Below are 13735 nucleotides of genomic sequence, written 5' to 3'. Positions count from 1 at the left end.
TTTTATGAGTGTACAAGATTAAAGAATTCCCATTCGGAGACTTAAAGAGCTCCATAGTTTTTAATAGAATAAAATATAGTGTTAGTGCCTGGGTTAAAATCAAACAACATATCAGTGTTGACAGTATTTTAAGATCAAACACAAAACAATGATGAATCAATAAAAAAAGAAGTGTAAGGGTCATAGTCAAACAGCATGGAAATATGAAAAGAATTTCTAGGTGTTTCTGTCCTTCATGCATTGAAGATTTTGCAAATATTTTGAGTTAATTCTGGATTTGGCCTAAATTGTGGCAGTAGCCACTGACTTGCCACAGCGTTTACCACTGTTTGTGGAAGCAGCCGCATTACCCATAATTCCACACCAGATGCAATAAACCATTTAACTTTATTCTTCTGATGCTATTGCCTTAGCAAAGCTTTACACAATGACTAGAAATGGGAAAACTAGTCTGGCTCCTCAAAGTAACAAAATGTTAATACTTTACAAAACCCCCAAAAAGTTCCTCCGCATGCTTCCAGTCTTTGTGCTGAGCTAACTGGTTGTTGTAGTAATCTACTACGGAATTAGTCACCAATTATTTTTGGATTCATCGGTTCAAGTAGTTTTTATGCAGGGAAAAAGGGGTCAAATTCTATTATTTCAGCTTCTTATTTATTAATATTTTCTGGTTTCCTTGCTCCTCTATGACAGTAAAATTAGTATCTTTGGTGTGTGGACAAAACATCTTGGGGTTTTCAGTAACACAATCAACATTTTTCACTATTTTACGACATATGGATCAAACAACTAATTGATTAATCCCCCCCAAAATTTACAGATTAATCGATAATGAAAATAATAATTTGCTGTAGCGATTTAGATATAAAGCAGACAGTACTTTTCCCCCAAATCTGAAATTTCTGCGTTACATTACATCCATTTGTTGGTATTGAAATCCTGGAGTTTATTAAAAGAATTCAAGATGCGTGTTAAAGAAACAGCACAACACAGGTTGTTATGTAAACTAGATGATACCAGTTTTATTTATAGATTACTCTAAAAGAGAGAAAAGCTTAAGACAAATTCATTTTTAAAAAAGAGCGCAGGTCATCAAATCATCTTACTACTGTATTCAAATCTGTAACATTATTGTGTGCCTTATGGTTTTTTTTTACAAGCAACAAAATATGTCTTTTTTTACACATCTTTTTAAAAAGAACACTATGTACATCATGAAAACATTACATGCCACTGAATTTCTCATGTGTGAGAAGGGGGCAGAGCTTTTCATTTACCAAACCCCCCCACCACTGTGAAAAACTTCAAGTAATCTCTTATAAAAAATAGAACATTTTTATTTTTGTCTCTGAAAAAAACAAAAAAGGGTTTTCTGAAAATACACATATGAACACCATTACAAATTGGCAATGCATAGCCACTGCTATTTTCTGTCCTAATTTCATAAATGCAAAGAAGCTTAATTGAAAGACAAAGTTGTAAATAATAATATTAAAGCAAACAGAAAGAAGGGATTTCTGACTCCAGGAGCAGAACAGGTGATGGTTGAGCGTGTGGGCTGGTGTGTTCGTCGTTTTGAATGTGCGCTCTTCAAAAGAATGTCAAAGTGTCGTCTGTAAACAGTTGAGAGAGGAAGAGGAGATGGAGACGAAGAAGGATGTGGGAGTGACATGATGCTAACAAGTTAAGACGAGAGGTGTGCGGTGGCGGAATAATGCTGTCAGGGCTGGGACAGGAAAAAAAAAAAAAACATGTATAGGGGAGCTGGCTATTGAGGTGGAGGTGAGAGAGTGGTTGGGGGTGGAGGAAGAGGAGGACAGAGCTCCTTCAGAGGAGAGCTGGAGTTCCCTGCCGATGTTGGCTCTGCTGCCAGAGCTGTAGTCGTGTGGCCACAGGTGGAGGCGGTTAGCTGTCACTGGTTTTCGCCCTGTTACAAGACACAAAATAGGTTGAACTGAAGACTGTTGGGTTTTTTTTCCTACCAAAGTGTCAGTAAAGCTCAAGAGTGATCAAAGGAACTCGTGCCACAAAAAAATCAAGTTAGCTTCTTTAGCTTTACAGATAAGACTTTACCACAGAGAGTACAGAACTAAAGAGAGCTCAGGTACCGTGGCACACAACAGTGTCTTGGATCACTTTGATCAAATTGGCATTAGATCGATTATCAGTGCAGCAAAAGCAGCTGTTGTGTTTTAAAAAGCAACATGTCACACTGTTCAGATGTATTCACCTGAAAAACAAGTTCAAGAGCATTTCCATTTAGTCAGTGCAGAGAATAGATTTGGTTTTCTGTGAGCTAAACTGAGACTGTGGAAGAGTTTTAAAGATAAGAAACAGTTAGTCAATCAATCATAAACAAAAAAAAATTGCTTTGGAGATATTTGAGTTGTTTTGGTCTGACAAAAAAAAAAAAGAAAATCCCTGAAAATGTAGCCACTGAACTTGTGAAATTGAGATGAGCGCTGTGGCCTCCTATCAGCCAGTAATGAAAAAAACAAAACGATTGTCAGTTGCAGCCCTAAATATCTAACTCAATAAACAGGCGTTTTGATTGTTCAAAACTGGCCATAAATCTCCTGATGAAAAAGCACAAACACCCAAACTTCCAACTCAAACTTCAACGCTGCCATGCGAAGGCTCTGACGCTGGGAGTTCACAACACCTCTCTGAAGGTTTGACAAACCAGGACGAAAACTGAAAACAACAACAACATGGTAACATGCAATAAACTGACGGCCTCAACCAGCACAAGAATTTACTCTTAACTGGTGAAGTTCTTCAGGACATAACTTTGCCTGATCGTCAAAGGGATCATCAGTGAATCTACACTTCACTCAACAAGAAAATTGTTTTTGTGCAAAGGGTTTGAAAAGAAAGTTAGAAAGCTGCCACCAAATCTGAATATACGTTATGATGCACACAGTGGAAATTAGCATCTTGCATTATTCCAAGTCAAGTCTGACATTTCGGCGCTTCGACGACCTTTAACAAGCGCGCGCGCACACACACACACACACACACACACACACACACACACACACACACACACACACACACACACACACACACACACACACACACACACACACACACACACACACACACACACACACACACACACACACACACACACACACACACACACACACACACACACACACACACACACACACACCATGCTAGAGAGCAGCCAAAGTGAACACACACCTCCAAACCGCAAGAGCCAAGCAAATGACAAAGGGAAGAGACAAAAACCCCAAGAGACAAAACACAGCAGACACACGCAGGCACACACACACACACACACCTCAACGTACAAGAGTGGGCGTTCTTTTTTAAAAAGCTGTGGGTAAACTTCCTCCTCTAAATGTGCTCCTCACGGTTGTCGTTGCTGCCTCAGAGGGGGGTAAAGATACGCTGCCCCCCACTGGACAGGCCAGCTCTTGTCATGTGCAGCAAATGCAGCCCAAACTGTCCGAGAAGAACCACAACATCAAAGTGAGAGCTCGTCAGAACGTGGCTGCAGCCTTGGCCGTATTACTGGAACAACACTGACAGGTCACACAACAAATGGAAGGCTTCTCAGAAGTGACATAGCCAGACTGAGTTTTTTTTTTCTTTTTCTTTTTGTTCTATTCTGTGGAGGTGCACAGTCAACAGAAATAAGTTGTGCTTCCTCATGTCTAACTTTTCTGCATTTTTTTTAAGAACATGAGGTAAATGTAAGATTGCTAAACTAGTGGTTTTACAGTAAATACAGGAGAGAGAGAGAGAAAGAGAAAAATGAAAGACACTGAAGCCTCAGTTCTGCTATGAGGGCTGAGTCAATGTTCTGGGAAAGCCTGGGTTCCCTCTGTGAGCTTTTGAAAACTGACTCATATCTTTTATTCTTTTCTTACATTGATAGAGTTGTAGAAGACAATTGTCAGCGTAAATTACAGGTAGTACTGAATACAATACGAGCATGTGACGGTGAATGACAAATCATCCTGGAATGCAATAATAACATGATGCTTGGTGTATGAAAAACAATAGGAGGCGGTTTCAGCCAAAAGATGTAATCACCTTTTTCTCTTCTTCTCTGATTCGTTCGTCCGGGGCTTGCTCTGGGGGGTCTTGGTTGTCCCTGATTTAGAGATACTGTCTTCTCTGCGTCGTTTGCTGCAAAAAAATAAAAAATGCACAAATGGGCTGAAACAGCTCTGTCTAATATTAATATTATGACATAAAGAATAATAAAATAAGATGCCCTCCAGAAACCTTTAGGCAGAAGGATAGATGCTATACTAAAACCCTTTTTTTAAAGCCAGACACATTGTTTAAAAGTTTTCTCTTCAACTGGTGTTGAAGTCTATTCAATATAGACAATACACCAGAAATCAACATCATTACACAAATGATGATGTTGTTGATAGTGCAGCAGCCTCACTACGTTCCCCACCTGACACTGTCGCCCCTCTGAAAATGAAGACAGTCAAACAAAGGAGGATAGCTCCATGGTTTAATGCACAGACACGTGCTTTAAAACGGAAGTCACGTAGGTTAGAAAGGAAGTGGCGTTCCAATAGTCTAGATGATTCTCACCTAGACTGGAAAAATTGTTTAATTACATATAAGAAAGCCCTATGAAATGCCAGAACCAATTATTATTCTTCACTAATAGAGGAAAATAAAAACAACCCCAGGTTCCTCTTCAGCACTGTAGCCAGGCTGACAGAGAGTAAAAGCTCTACTGAACAGTCTATTCCTCCAACTCTAAGTAGCAATGATTTCATGAGCTTCTTTACTAATAAGATTATTACCATCAGAGAAAAAATTTACCAGCTTCTTCCCACTACTAGCACAGACACACTGTCCAGTACAGTAGCTTCTGAACCAATAGTATCGCCTATTTATATTTAGAATACTTCTCCCCTATAGATCTGGCTGAGCTGACTTCACTTGTCACTTCATCCAAGCCATCAACCTGTCTTTTAGATTCCATCAAGGCTATTTAAGGATGTATTACCTTTAATTAATAATTCCATATTAGATCAGATCAATTTATCTATATTAACAGGCTATGTACAAAAGGCCTTTAAGGTGGCAGTAGTTAAACCTCTGCTCAAAAAACTGACTCTAGACCAAGATATCTTAGCTAACTATAGACCAATATCAAACCTCCCCTTTATCTCTAAAATCCTTGAAAAAACTGTTGCTAACCAGTGACAATTTTATGTGACCGGAGCTGCCCTCCCAAAAAAAACTATCGGCAAACGTAGCAGCCGCGCATCGGCCGATGCCGATACACGTAAAAATTGCAAACATCATGTAATCCTTGAAGACACAAAATCCCTACATATGTAAATATATTTTATTTATTTGCCTGTAAACTGTCAAATTTAATATATTACGATAAAAAAAAATATCTTGAATTGTCTTTAAAAAATGTGTAATAAATGTTGTTTAACCCCTTAACTCACAGAAATGATCTTCCTGTTTGTAGGTTTAATACAAACACCACAATTATATGTTAATCTGAGCAGGTCACATATGTCTTTACCAATATGCAGCACAGGCTCTGCCTTCTGTCTAAAACACCAACAGGGTCTATTTTATGATCACAGCCACATTTTTTTAGAAACAAACCAGACTCTTTCAAATGACATCCTCAACAATATTCTGCCACAAACTGTCACTGGCTCATTATAATCAGAGTGTACTGACTGTGTTGTGCTGCCGTCCAGCTCCTGCTCCTTGCAGGGAGGCTGTGCAGGTACTTTGCCGTCCTGCCGGTAGTCTCCTCCTCCCTCCTCTGGCTGACCCGCCCGCTGGCTGCCGTTGTGTCGCTCTGTCGGACACTTGGCCTGCGGCTGAGTCGAGGGCCGAGACTCTGATGACGGCTCCTGATCTTCCCTGGACAACTCCCGCCAGCGGTTCTACATGCGGTGAACATGACATTGACAGGGAAGAGAGAGAAGTGGACGTTTTTAAACGAATTTCAGAGGGATAAAAGCATTGTTTACTTCCCTGTGTGACTAAAATCAAGCAACCATCAAGGATTAATTATGTGAGATTGAGCAAGCCACGTGCTAAAACACTGCAGCTTAATGCACAGAAATCACAGCTATGTCAAATATTCATCGACTAGTACAAAGTACGAAGTAATTTGATAATTCCCTTTGGGCTTCCAAAATTCTTGACAAATGTCCATGAGCCAAGAAAAACATTTATCCTGTGGAGAAAATTCCCAAAGGTGAAGGAAAGCAGAGAAAAAAATCCCCACTGCTACTTTCGAAGTTTCAGCCTCACTGGTAAAGAACAGTGTGTGAGGTGGGATCAGGAGGTTTTGAAAAATAAGAATCTTGTAATAAACAAAACTTAGTAGCATGAAAAAATTGTCCAACTGTTGAATAAAGCAGTGGCTGTAACTCCCATGTAAAACTACTTGTCTTTCACTTCCTTCCTTCAACTGTCATCTTTTTGGACTTGGACCCGAGGGCAGTGATTGGTTCTTTGGCTATGATACGACACATGACATCCAGCCACTAAATCATTCAGACGTGAAAGTCTGACGTGTCTGCTCATCAGTATGAACGTCTACAGTGGCCTCATGTCATCGACCTCCTGCCAGTGAATGAATATAATGAATCAAATGATCAAGGTATTTCAATGCCGGGCCATAACATTTTTCTAATGCAAACTAACCTCTTAGAAACAGGTTCAATAGAAACTCAATGTGATACGATCTTCTTTTTTTTGTCATAGGGGACTTCTGCGGTATTTGGACATGTAAAAGTAGCTCTTGGCACCAACTGACATTTAGCTCTATGACGTCCAAAACACAAGGTCTATAAGTGCCAGACATGAAAAAGGAACTCATACAATCGATTGTGTTGCTTGTGGTGCAGGCACCTGTACAGACGAGTCTCCCATAATGTACTTGGCTCCTTCGAGAGCGGCCATGTAGGAGAAGCGGAGCTGGTCCGGGGTCTGGATCAGGCCCATGCGGTACTTCCTCATGTCCAACAGGATGCTTTTGATGTCCACTGATGATGGGTCTTTCCTCTTGTCCATCTGCAGAGCATGGCAGTTATATTTAGCTCAGTCAGACAGAAGGAATTCCCCTTTCTCTTAAACTATCCTGTGATTAACTTGTTGTTCAGTGTTAAACTTCAGCAAAAGCGTCAAATCAGACCGCACATTTAACGAAGAGACGGGGCTTACCAGGACCAGACACGTGTCGACTAGTGAAAACGTCCCAGAGCGTCCGATTCCGGCGCTGCAGTGCACCACAGCCGGCCCGTGGTCGGCACCCAACGCTCTCGATTCCCGCACCTTGAAAAGGAAGTTGAGGAACGACGCTGGGGATTCTGGGACACCGAAATCAGGCCACGTGGTGTAATGAAAGTGGTAGATCTCTCTCTTCTCCCCCGTCTGTGAAAGCAGACGAACTTGTTAGCAGGCAGGACTGTCTTTTTTTATTCAGTACTGGCTGAGGTCAATGAAAGTTAGTGTTTTGACAGTTGAACAGAGCAAACATTTAAAATTTTCGGTTTCTGTTTCAATTCATGAAATGAACCAGGCCCTGAAAACTTGGCACAGATCATTCAGGCTTTTAATGTTTTCAGAGATACGATTTGTGTTAATTTAGAACTTTAAAAAACAGCAAAAAACAAATCATGGAAATCTGTTTTCAGTATTTTGCAGCATCTTCTTTGATTTAAAAAAAACGTAAACCGCTCTCCTGCATAATCTGCACCTCATTTGCATTTTCTCTGTGACTCCACGACTTCAGATGTGTGGGATGAAGAAACTAAATATTTCTTTCATCTGTCTGAAAGTCTGTGCCCCCCCCTCCCTCACACCAAATAACCATCTGGCCTACGTTAATATTCTGCAGCTCCAACACTCTGGTGGTGTAGTAAGACTTGGCGTCTTCGGACGACAGCGTGACCAAGAAACGCGTGTCTCTGAAGGCCATCTCCCGCTCCTCCGACGTGGGCCAGTACTGGGCACACTTTTCCTGTGACAGGAGAAGAAAATTGAAAAAATAAAATAAAGTACATCGTAGAGATCCTGAATAAAATTAAGCGAACGAGAAGGAAATGCAGCAGCTGATGACCAACAGGAGGATAGGTTGATCCTCTGCCCTGAAAGAAAAGCTGGATGACAATATAAACAGAGCTCAGGACATAAACCCTCTGTTGTTGTTGATGTTTTTTGTCACACATACACATGGAACACTTTCATTAGATCATTTCATATGTGCTCAGACACAGGACTTGTGGCTCTCCCAACAAAATAATTTATACAACTTTATATTATACATACATCTCAACACATAACCTACATTTTGTAACATGAAACCTGTTGTATCATAGCTTTGTTTTCTGTCATTTTGTCGCACCTATGATTTCGCTAACTGTTTGGTTTAATGTCACACTGCACTTACGTCATAAAAGGTAACAAAACTCTTCCCAATGGTTACAAAAATTAACAGTGTGTCTGTGTGGGTTTTCTGTGGGTTGCTCCAGCTTCCTCCAGAAGTTCAAAGATATTGCAGATTAAGTTAAGCTGTGACTTTAAATTGCCTGCAGTCGTGAATGTGAGTGAATGTGATGCTCAAATGATGAACTAAGATGGAAGTGTTTGTGGGTTTTTATTTTGTTGTTTTTAAATTGTGATAACAGTCCTCGCACCACACTGAGTTTACAGCTCAACTACATCAGATATAGAAACTACAGGAATGATTTTTGAAGATAATAAAAGGTTAAAAATGTGCATGACATTTATTTTTTTGGTTTACAATCTGATTCCTTCCTCTTTGGATATGTGATTTGAATATTTAAAACGCTGGGTTTTTTTTGGTCTTTTTGTACTTTGAGCCGCTTTGCTTCTATGAACCTCCCATATACAAATGAATATTATCAGTAAAAGTGGTGGTAGTGGAGCAGGAAATAATCAAATCTAGCTTTGACAAAGCTGAGGTGAGAAGCCAAACTTCTGTAGCGACACTTCAAAGCACCACATCATTTTACAGTTCCTCAGAGAACAGAGAGACATCTGTAAGAACCGTGACGTATACTTAAGTCATTCCTGCAACTGGCATCTCACCGTTCAGTATTTTCTTTGTAAACAGACAGTGACCAGAGGGTAAGTTGTTGAGGGCAAATCTATTATGCAACCCTCCCATCTGCAGGATTGGAGAGCTGGCCTACATAAAAGATCCTTGTGAGGTTGATAATATCTGGGGAGGTCTGCTGTGTCCTTTAGCTTTTATTTACTAGAAAAGAGTCACAGTCAGAGAATCTCAGTACGCAGTGAGATCCACTCCAGCTGCTTTACTTGGAAAGAGAGGACGAGTTTTCAGCTGCTCTGGTCATTGATTCACCCAATCCCCTCTTTGCCCTGCTCGACCTCTTTTTGTCTCTCTCTCACACACGCACACAGGTGCACACATGCGCACACACGCACCCACACAGTCATAGTCATAGTCAGACTTTGCGAACAGCAATGGTGTATGTGTTTATTTGCATAGAGAGCAGGGATATGAGATCCGATGTCAAGTGGTCACTCGAGACATGTGGAGACGAGCTCTGGTGCCAGGTGTGAGCTGACGAAACATAGAGCCGTCCACATGTGATCGGATTACGCGGATGAGACGGATGTTAACACCGGGTAGGAACAGGGTCCGGGTGTAAGTGTGCGTCTGATCAGCACATCCCAGAATCAGTAGAGTTACAGGAGGTGAGACGTTGGACCGCATCCCCGTTTTCCTCCATATTATCTGTGTCACCTGCTGTCAACACTCGTATGATGACTCTCAATTCATATGATAGGTGTGAGGTACAATATTTGTATGTGGGTGTTCACACACACAAGGAAATTCCAGATGCCAAACCAGACAATAAGATGTGTGTGTGACGTGTTTTTTTGTGTACTTACTGAGCCTTTCTCTATGACCCTGTTGAGCATGATGATGGCTTTGGTTTCCTGCTCCCAGATCATGAGCCAAAAGTGGCCACAAGTGTTTCTGAGGGGGCCCTGTGGACAGCACACGTACCAACATGAGGTCATCAGTTACGTGATGACAGTAAAAGCTAAAACAAATGGCTACAGTATTAAAAAAAATTCGGTATAAATACGTAGGGTTGGTATGTCAGCAGTAAAGCAGTAAAGACTGAAATCCCATAAAACTTCCGCACAGGTCAAAAAGGAAATGTTTTCAGCCAAACTGTTGTGGTGACATGCATGCGCACACCAATGGTTCAAAAAGCAGTTATCTTTAGAATAATGGCAGGCACCTGCAAAACATTTATGATCCAACAAGCCAACATCATCATCAATCAGCTGTCATGACCAGCTGAACGGAAAAGGATCCATTAAGTGAGCTGCTGTGACTGATTATCCCCATGCGATTTATTTAATTGCCATTAAATGTCAGTTAAGTGACCTCTGATGAACAGTTATAACTTTAATCTCAGCTACATGTCTTAAAAACTCTCTCTTTATCCAGTTATATGCATCGCAGTGAACAAACGACATCGTCTGTAGGCGAGGGTGTGAAGACATATGAAGAGCAAATGACACATTTTAATGTTAATTAAAGAAGCTACCACTAATTTCTCCATCACCTCGAGGAAGGTCAACGCTTTTGGTTTTTTGGCATTTCTTATTCAGGCAGAAACAAATGAAATAGAATAAGTCAGTTTAGCTGTATGAAGTAACTCAAACTTTTTTAAAATTCAAATGTGTGCAAAATCAGAAGAACCACACAATCTACTTTTACTGTGCGGCTACATGACCACGTGAACATACACAACTCGTCAAAAACCACACACACAAACTGAAACTCCTACGGTTAGCATTGTACATTGATGCAGAGGTTTACTGTAAGTCTTCACTCAATGACTTAGCTCAACAAAACAGACCGTCCTTAACATCCATCACGCCCAGTGACACAACATACGCAGTCATGCACTCATAGTTCAAGACATGAAGTCTGAACAACACAAAAATGAACCGAATTGTTAGCTGAGGTGTTAAAATATCATAGTATAGTAAATATATCCCAATAATCTTTTATGCAGTTATTTAAGTTTAGTACTGGTTTTAGAGCCAAAAATAAATCGTCAGTGATTTAGAGGATTGACCGAAAATGCATTTTGATCAACCGATTGATTGCTCAGTCGCCACGTAATAGACCTGCATGCATGATTGTTATTACTAGAATAAAAAAAAGAGCCTTGGACTTGCCTGAGTCAATATGTAACTTCTCTGGGCCTCCTCCATCTCCACCAGACTCGCGTTGATGTAGTCGTTCTCCACGTTCTCCAGCTTCACCCGACTGTGATCGACTGCAGGCAGCGGTGAGGGGGGGGTGAGTAATCATTTGAGGAACGGTTGTAAAACCGACAGACACAGTTAAGAGGCTAAGAGGAAGAAAAAAAAAGCCAACATGTGTAAACAGACACGTCCCCACATATGTTTACCCACATGGACTGACGTCCCTGTATCTGTTCCGGTTGCGGTTCTCCGGATGCTTCGCCACCTTGAAGGAGCACTCGTGGGACTGATTCCTGATTTCCTGTGGGGGAAACAACAAGATTGTTTGGAAAACAAGAATTCACCAGATTCTCTGACACACACACACACACACACACACACAGGGGGTTCAGATCCACTAGTACACTGTGCAAGCAGGAAACCAATCACACCGAACCCTCTGTAAAACGCGTCAGTCCATCAGTCGCAGTGCTCAGCCTCAGACCTGAACATTATTACAACCTGCCACGTTAAGAAGTGAAATGGCCAAATGATGCTGCTGATCATCAGTCTTCGACCAAGCGCTCAATGTTATATCACCACGTACACGGTGACGTTTACGCTGTCATTTAGTAAAAGTGTGGCAGTGTCTGTTGACAAACGTAAAACCCATCCAGAGCAGAGGCATGAAGAACATTGGTGAGCGACGACAGGCTGAATATCAGACAGTATTCGAGCTAGCCAAAGTGTTAGCTTGGTACATTACACGCGCGCTTCACATATTTGACTATCGGCACTACATGCTACATGCTAGCTATGCTAACAGACTCACTAAGTAGAGTTTTTGCCACCGGTCCTCTGAGTCGATGTCTTCAAACTCCTGGTCCATGTTCGCGGTGGCGGCGCCAATGTGTTCCACGCGAGGTTGAGTACGACGAGCTCGTCCGACTTCTCTACCTCATTACTTCGCTGAGCCCGGAGAAGCTTCTTGGTGAGAGAGACGACGCTCCGCTGCGCTGGTAGCGACCTCGGGCTAAAGTGTCTGCTCGTTATCTCTCCGGTGCGATTGACGTCAATGGACGCGACGTGTGCGCATGCGCCGACACGCCGGGGTTCCTTCACAGCGGCTGTCAAAGTAAAAAAGAAAAAACAGCAAAGATTTTCAGTGAACAGTCGAGATCGGTTAATCTAAACGAACCGGAAGTGTTTACTGGGATGTTCATGTCTCAATTACATGGCAACTTTTGGGGCCTACATTTTAATTGTTACTGAACACAAAAATGATTATTTTATAATATTAATAATAATAATATTTGTGTCATTTTGAAACAAATGTAATACTTGTTCTCAGAGAAGTCATCATGGCCTCCATGACAAAGTTCCAAGTTATCATATTATCCCCCCCCAAAAAATGTAAATCACATCATCATTGGCATCATATGCCATCTTTGATCAAATACATCATATGTATTTGATCAAAGATTGCCCTACTATTACAGCAACGTTTCACGTTTTTTTTTTACTATTCAGCGCTCTGGTAATCTGATTATTAACAGAAAAAGAATATATATATAACCAGCACTGCTCTGAGTAGAACACACACAAACACACAAGACTCAACCACTGTAAAAATAATTCACTGATACACTTAGAGTGCAATAACCAACTGTGCAATATTTATAGTTGGTCTCTATGTGCAACTATTACCACTGCTCTGTATATAGTATTTATATTTCTTTTTAATTTCATATTATTTTTTAATTTTATTTTGTACATACTATTGCCTTTTTTGCAAATTTCTTTCTATATTCTTCTGTCCACTTTGCTGCTGTAATGCCCAAATTTCCCCATTGTGGGACGAATAAAGGTTTATCTTATCTTCAAAAAGTCCTGCTGATTATTAAAATGAGTTGTGTTATTTGTATGAACTATAGAGTCTCTTCATAGTGGGTGTATGGGGACAGTACTCTCTAATGACCACAGGGTGGCAGTATTTCCACCACAATGTAAACAGTGGAGCTGTCGACGTGTCAATTCACAAGTTGCTGTTAGGATGAGATATTCCGATTGAGCGATTTGTTTAACAAATAAAAGAACAAGAATTATGGATACACAAAAAACAAATCAGGTTTTCACATAACATAGACAAGATATATATATATATATATATCAGCTTGTCCAATACAAGCTGATACTGAATTAAATAAAATTTTGAATGCAGGACATTAAAAACAATGTATTATTTGTATGTGTCCATGGGACTGATGTAATTAATAATGTGTCATTACGGCTTGTGTTTACAATTTGTATATTCTATTTCACAATAATCTTTCTACTTTGGAGTACAGTTTGTTAAGTAAAGTTTGTCGTTGAAACCTAGTACTTTTACACCAATACAATTCTAAATAATGACTAGTACAAGTAATTATTTTTTCCACCTCTGTTTATCTAGTGAAACCGAATGTGTATTTTATTGTGAAAAGTGAGC

General features: G+C 40.5%; 1 protein-coding gene across 4 annotated transcripts; it reads right to left on the bottom strand.

Annotated features, from left to right (window-relative positions):
• Nucleotides 1–997: 997 nt before the first annotated feature.
• Nucleotides 998–12328, bottom strand: ptpn2b (protein tyrosine phosphatase non-receptor type 2b). 4 transcript variants are annotated; one of them, XR_007030329.1, is made up of 11 exons: nt 12080–12328; nt 11479–11569; nt 11239–11339; nt 9928–10026; nt 7868–8011; nt 7207–7416; nt 6895–7056; nt 5707–5918; nt 4066–4161; nt 3318–3471; nt 998–1927 (listed from the first exon to the last, which is right to left on the bottom strand). XR_007030329.1 is itself a non-coding variant. In XM_035620914.2 (10 exons), exons 1-10 carry the CDS (start codon nt 12134–12136, stop codon nt 1906–1908), a joined length of 1194 nt encoding a protein of 397 aa, XP_035476807.1. In that variant the 5' UTR covers nt 12137–12325; the 3' UTR covers nt 998–1905. The 4 variants fall into 4 exon arrangements, 2 of the variants coding, with proteins under 2 accessions (XP_035476807.1, XP_047186202.1); XR_007030330.1 differs by having other exon boundaries at nt 7868–8005; nt 12080–12326; XM_035620914.2 differs by lacking the exon at nt 3318–3471 and having other exon boundaries at nt 12080–12325.
• Nucleotides 12329–13735: the final 1407 nt, after the last annotated feature.

This window comes from Scophthalmus maximus, chromosome 22 (genome assembly GCF_022379125.1).
Source record: "Scophthalmus maximus strain ysfricsl-2021 chromosome 22, ASM2237912v1, whole genome shotgun sequence".
Lineage (NCBI taxonomy): Eukaryota > Metazoa > Chordata > Actinopteri > Pleuronectiformes > Scophthalmidae > Scophthalmus > Scophthalmus maximus.
This window is presented reverse-complemented; position numbering and strand designations above follow the sequence as displayed.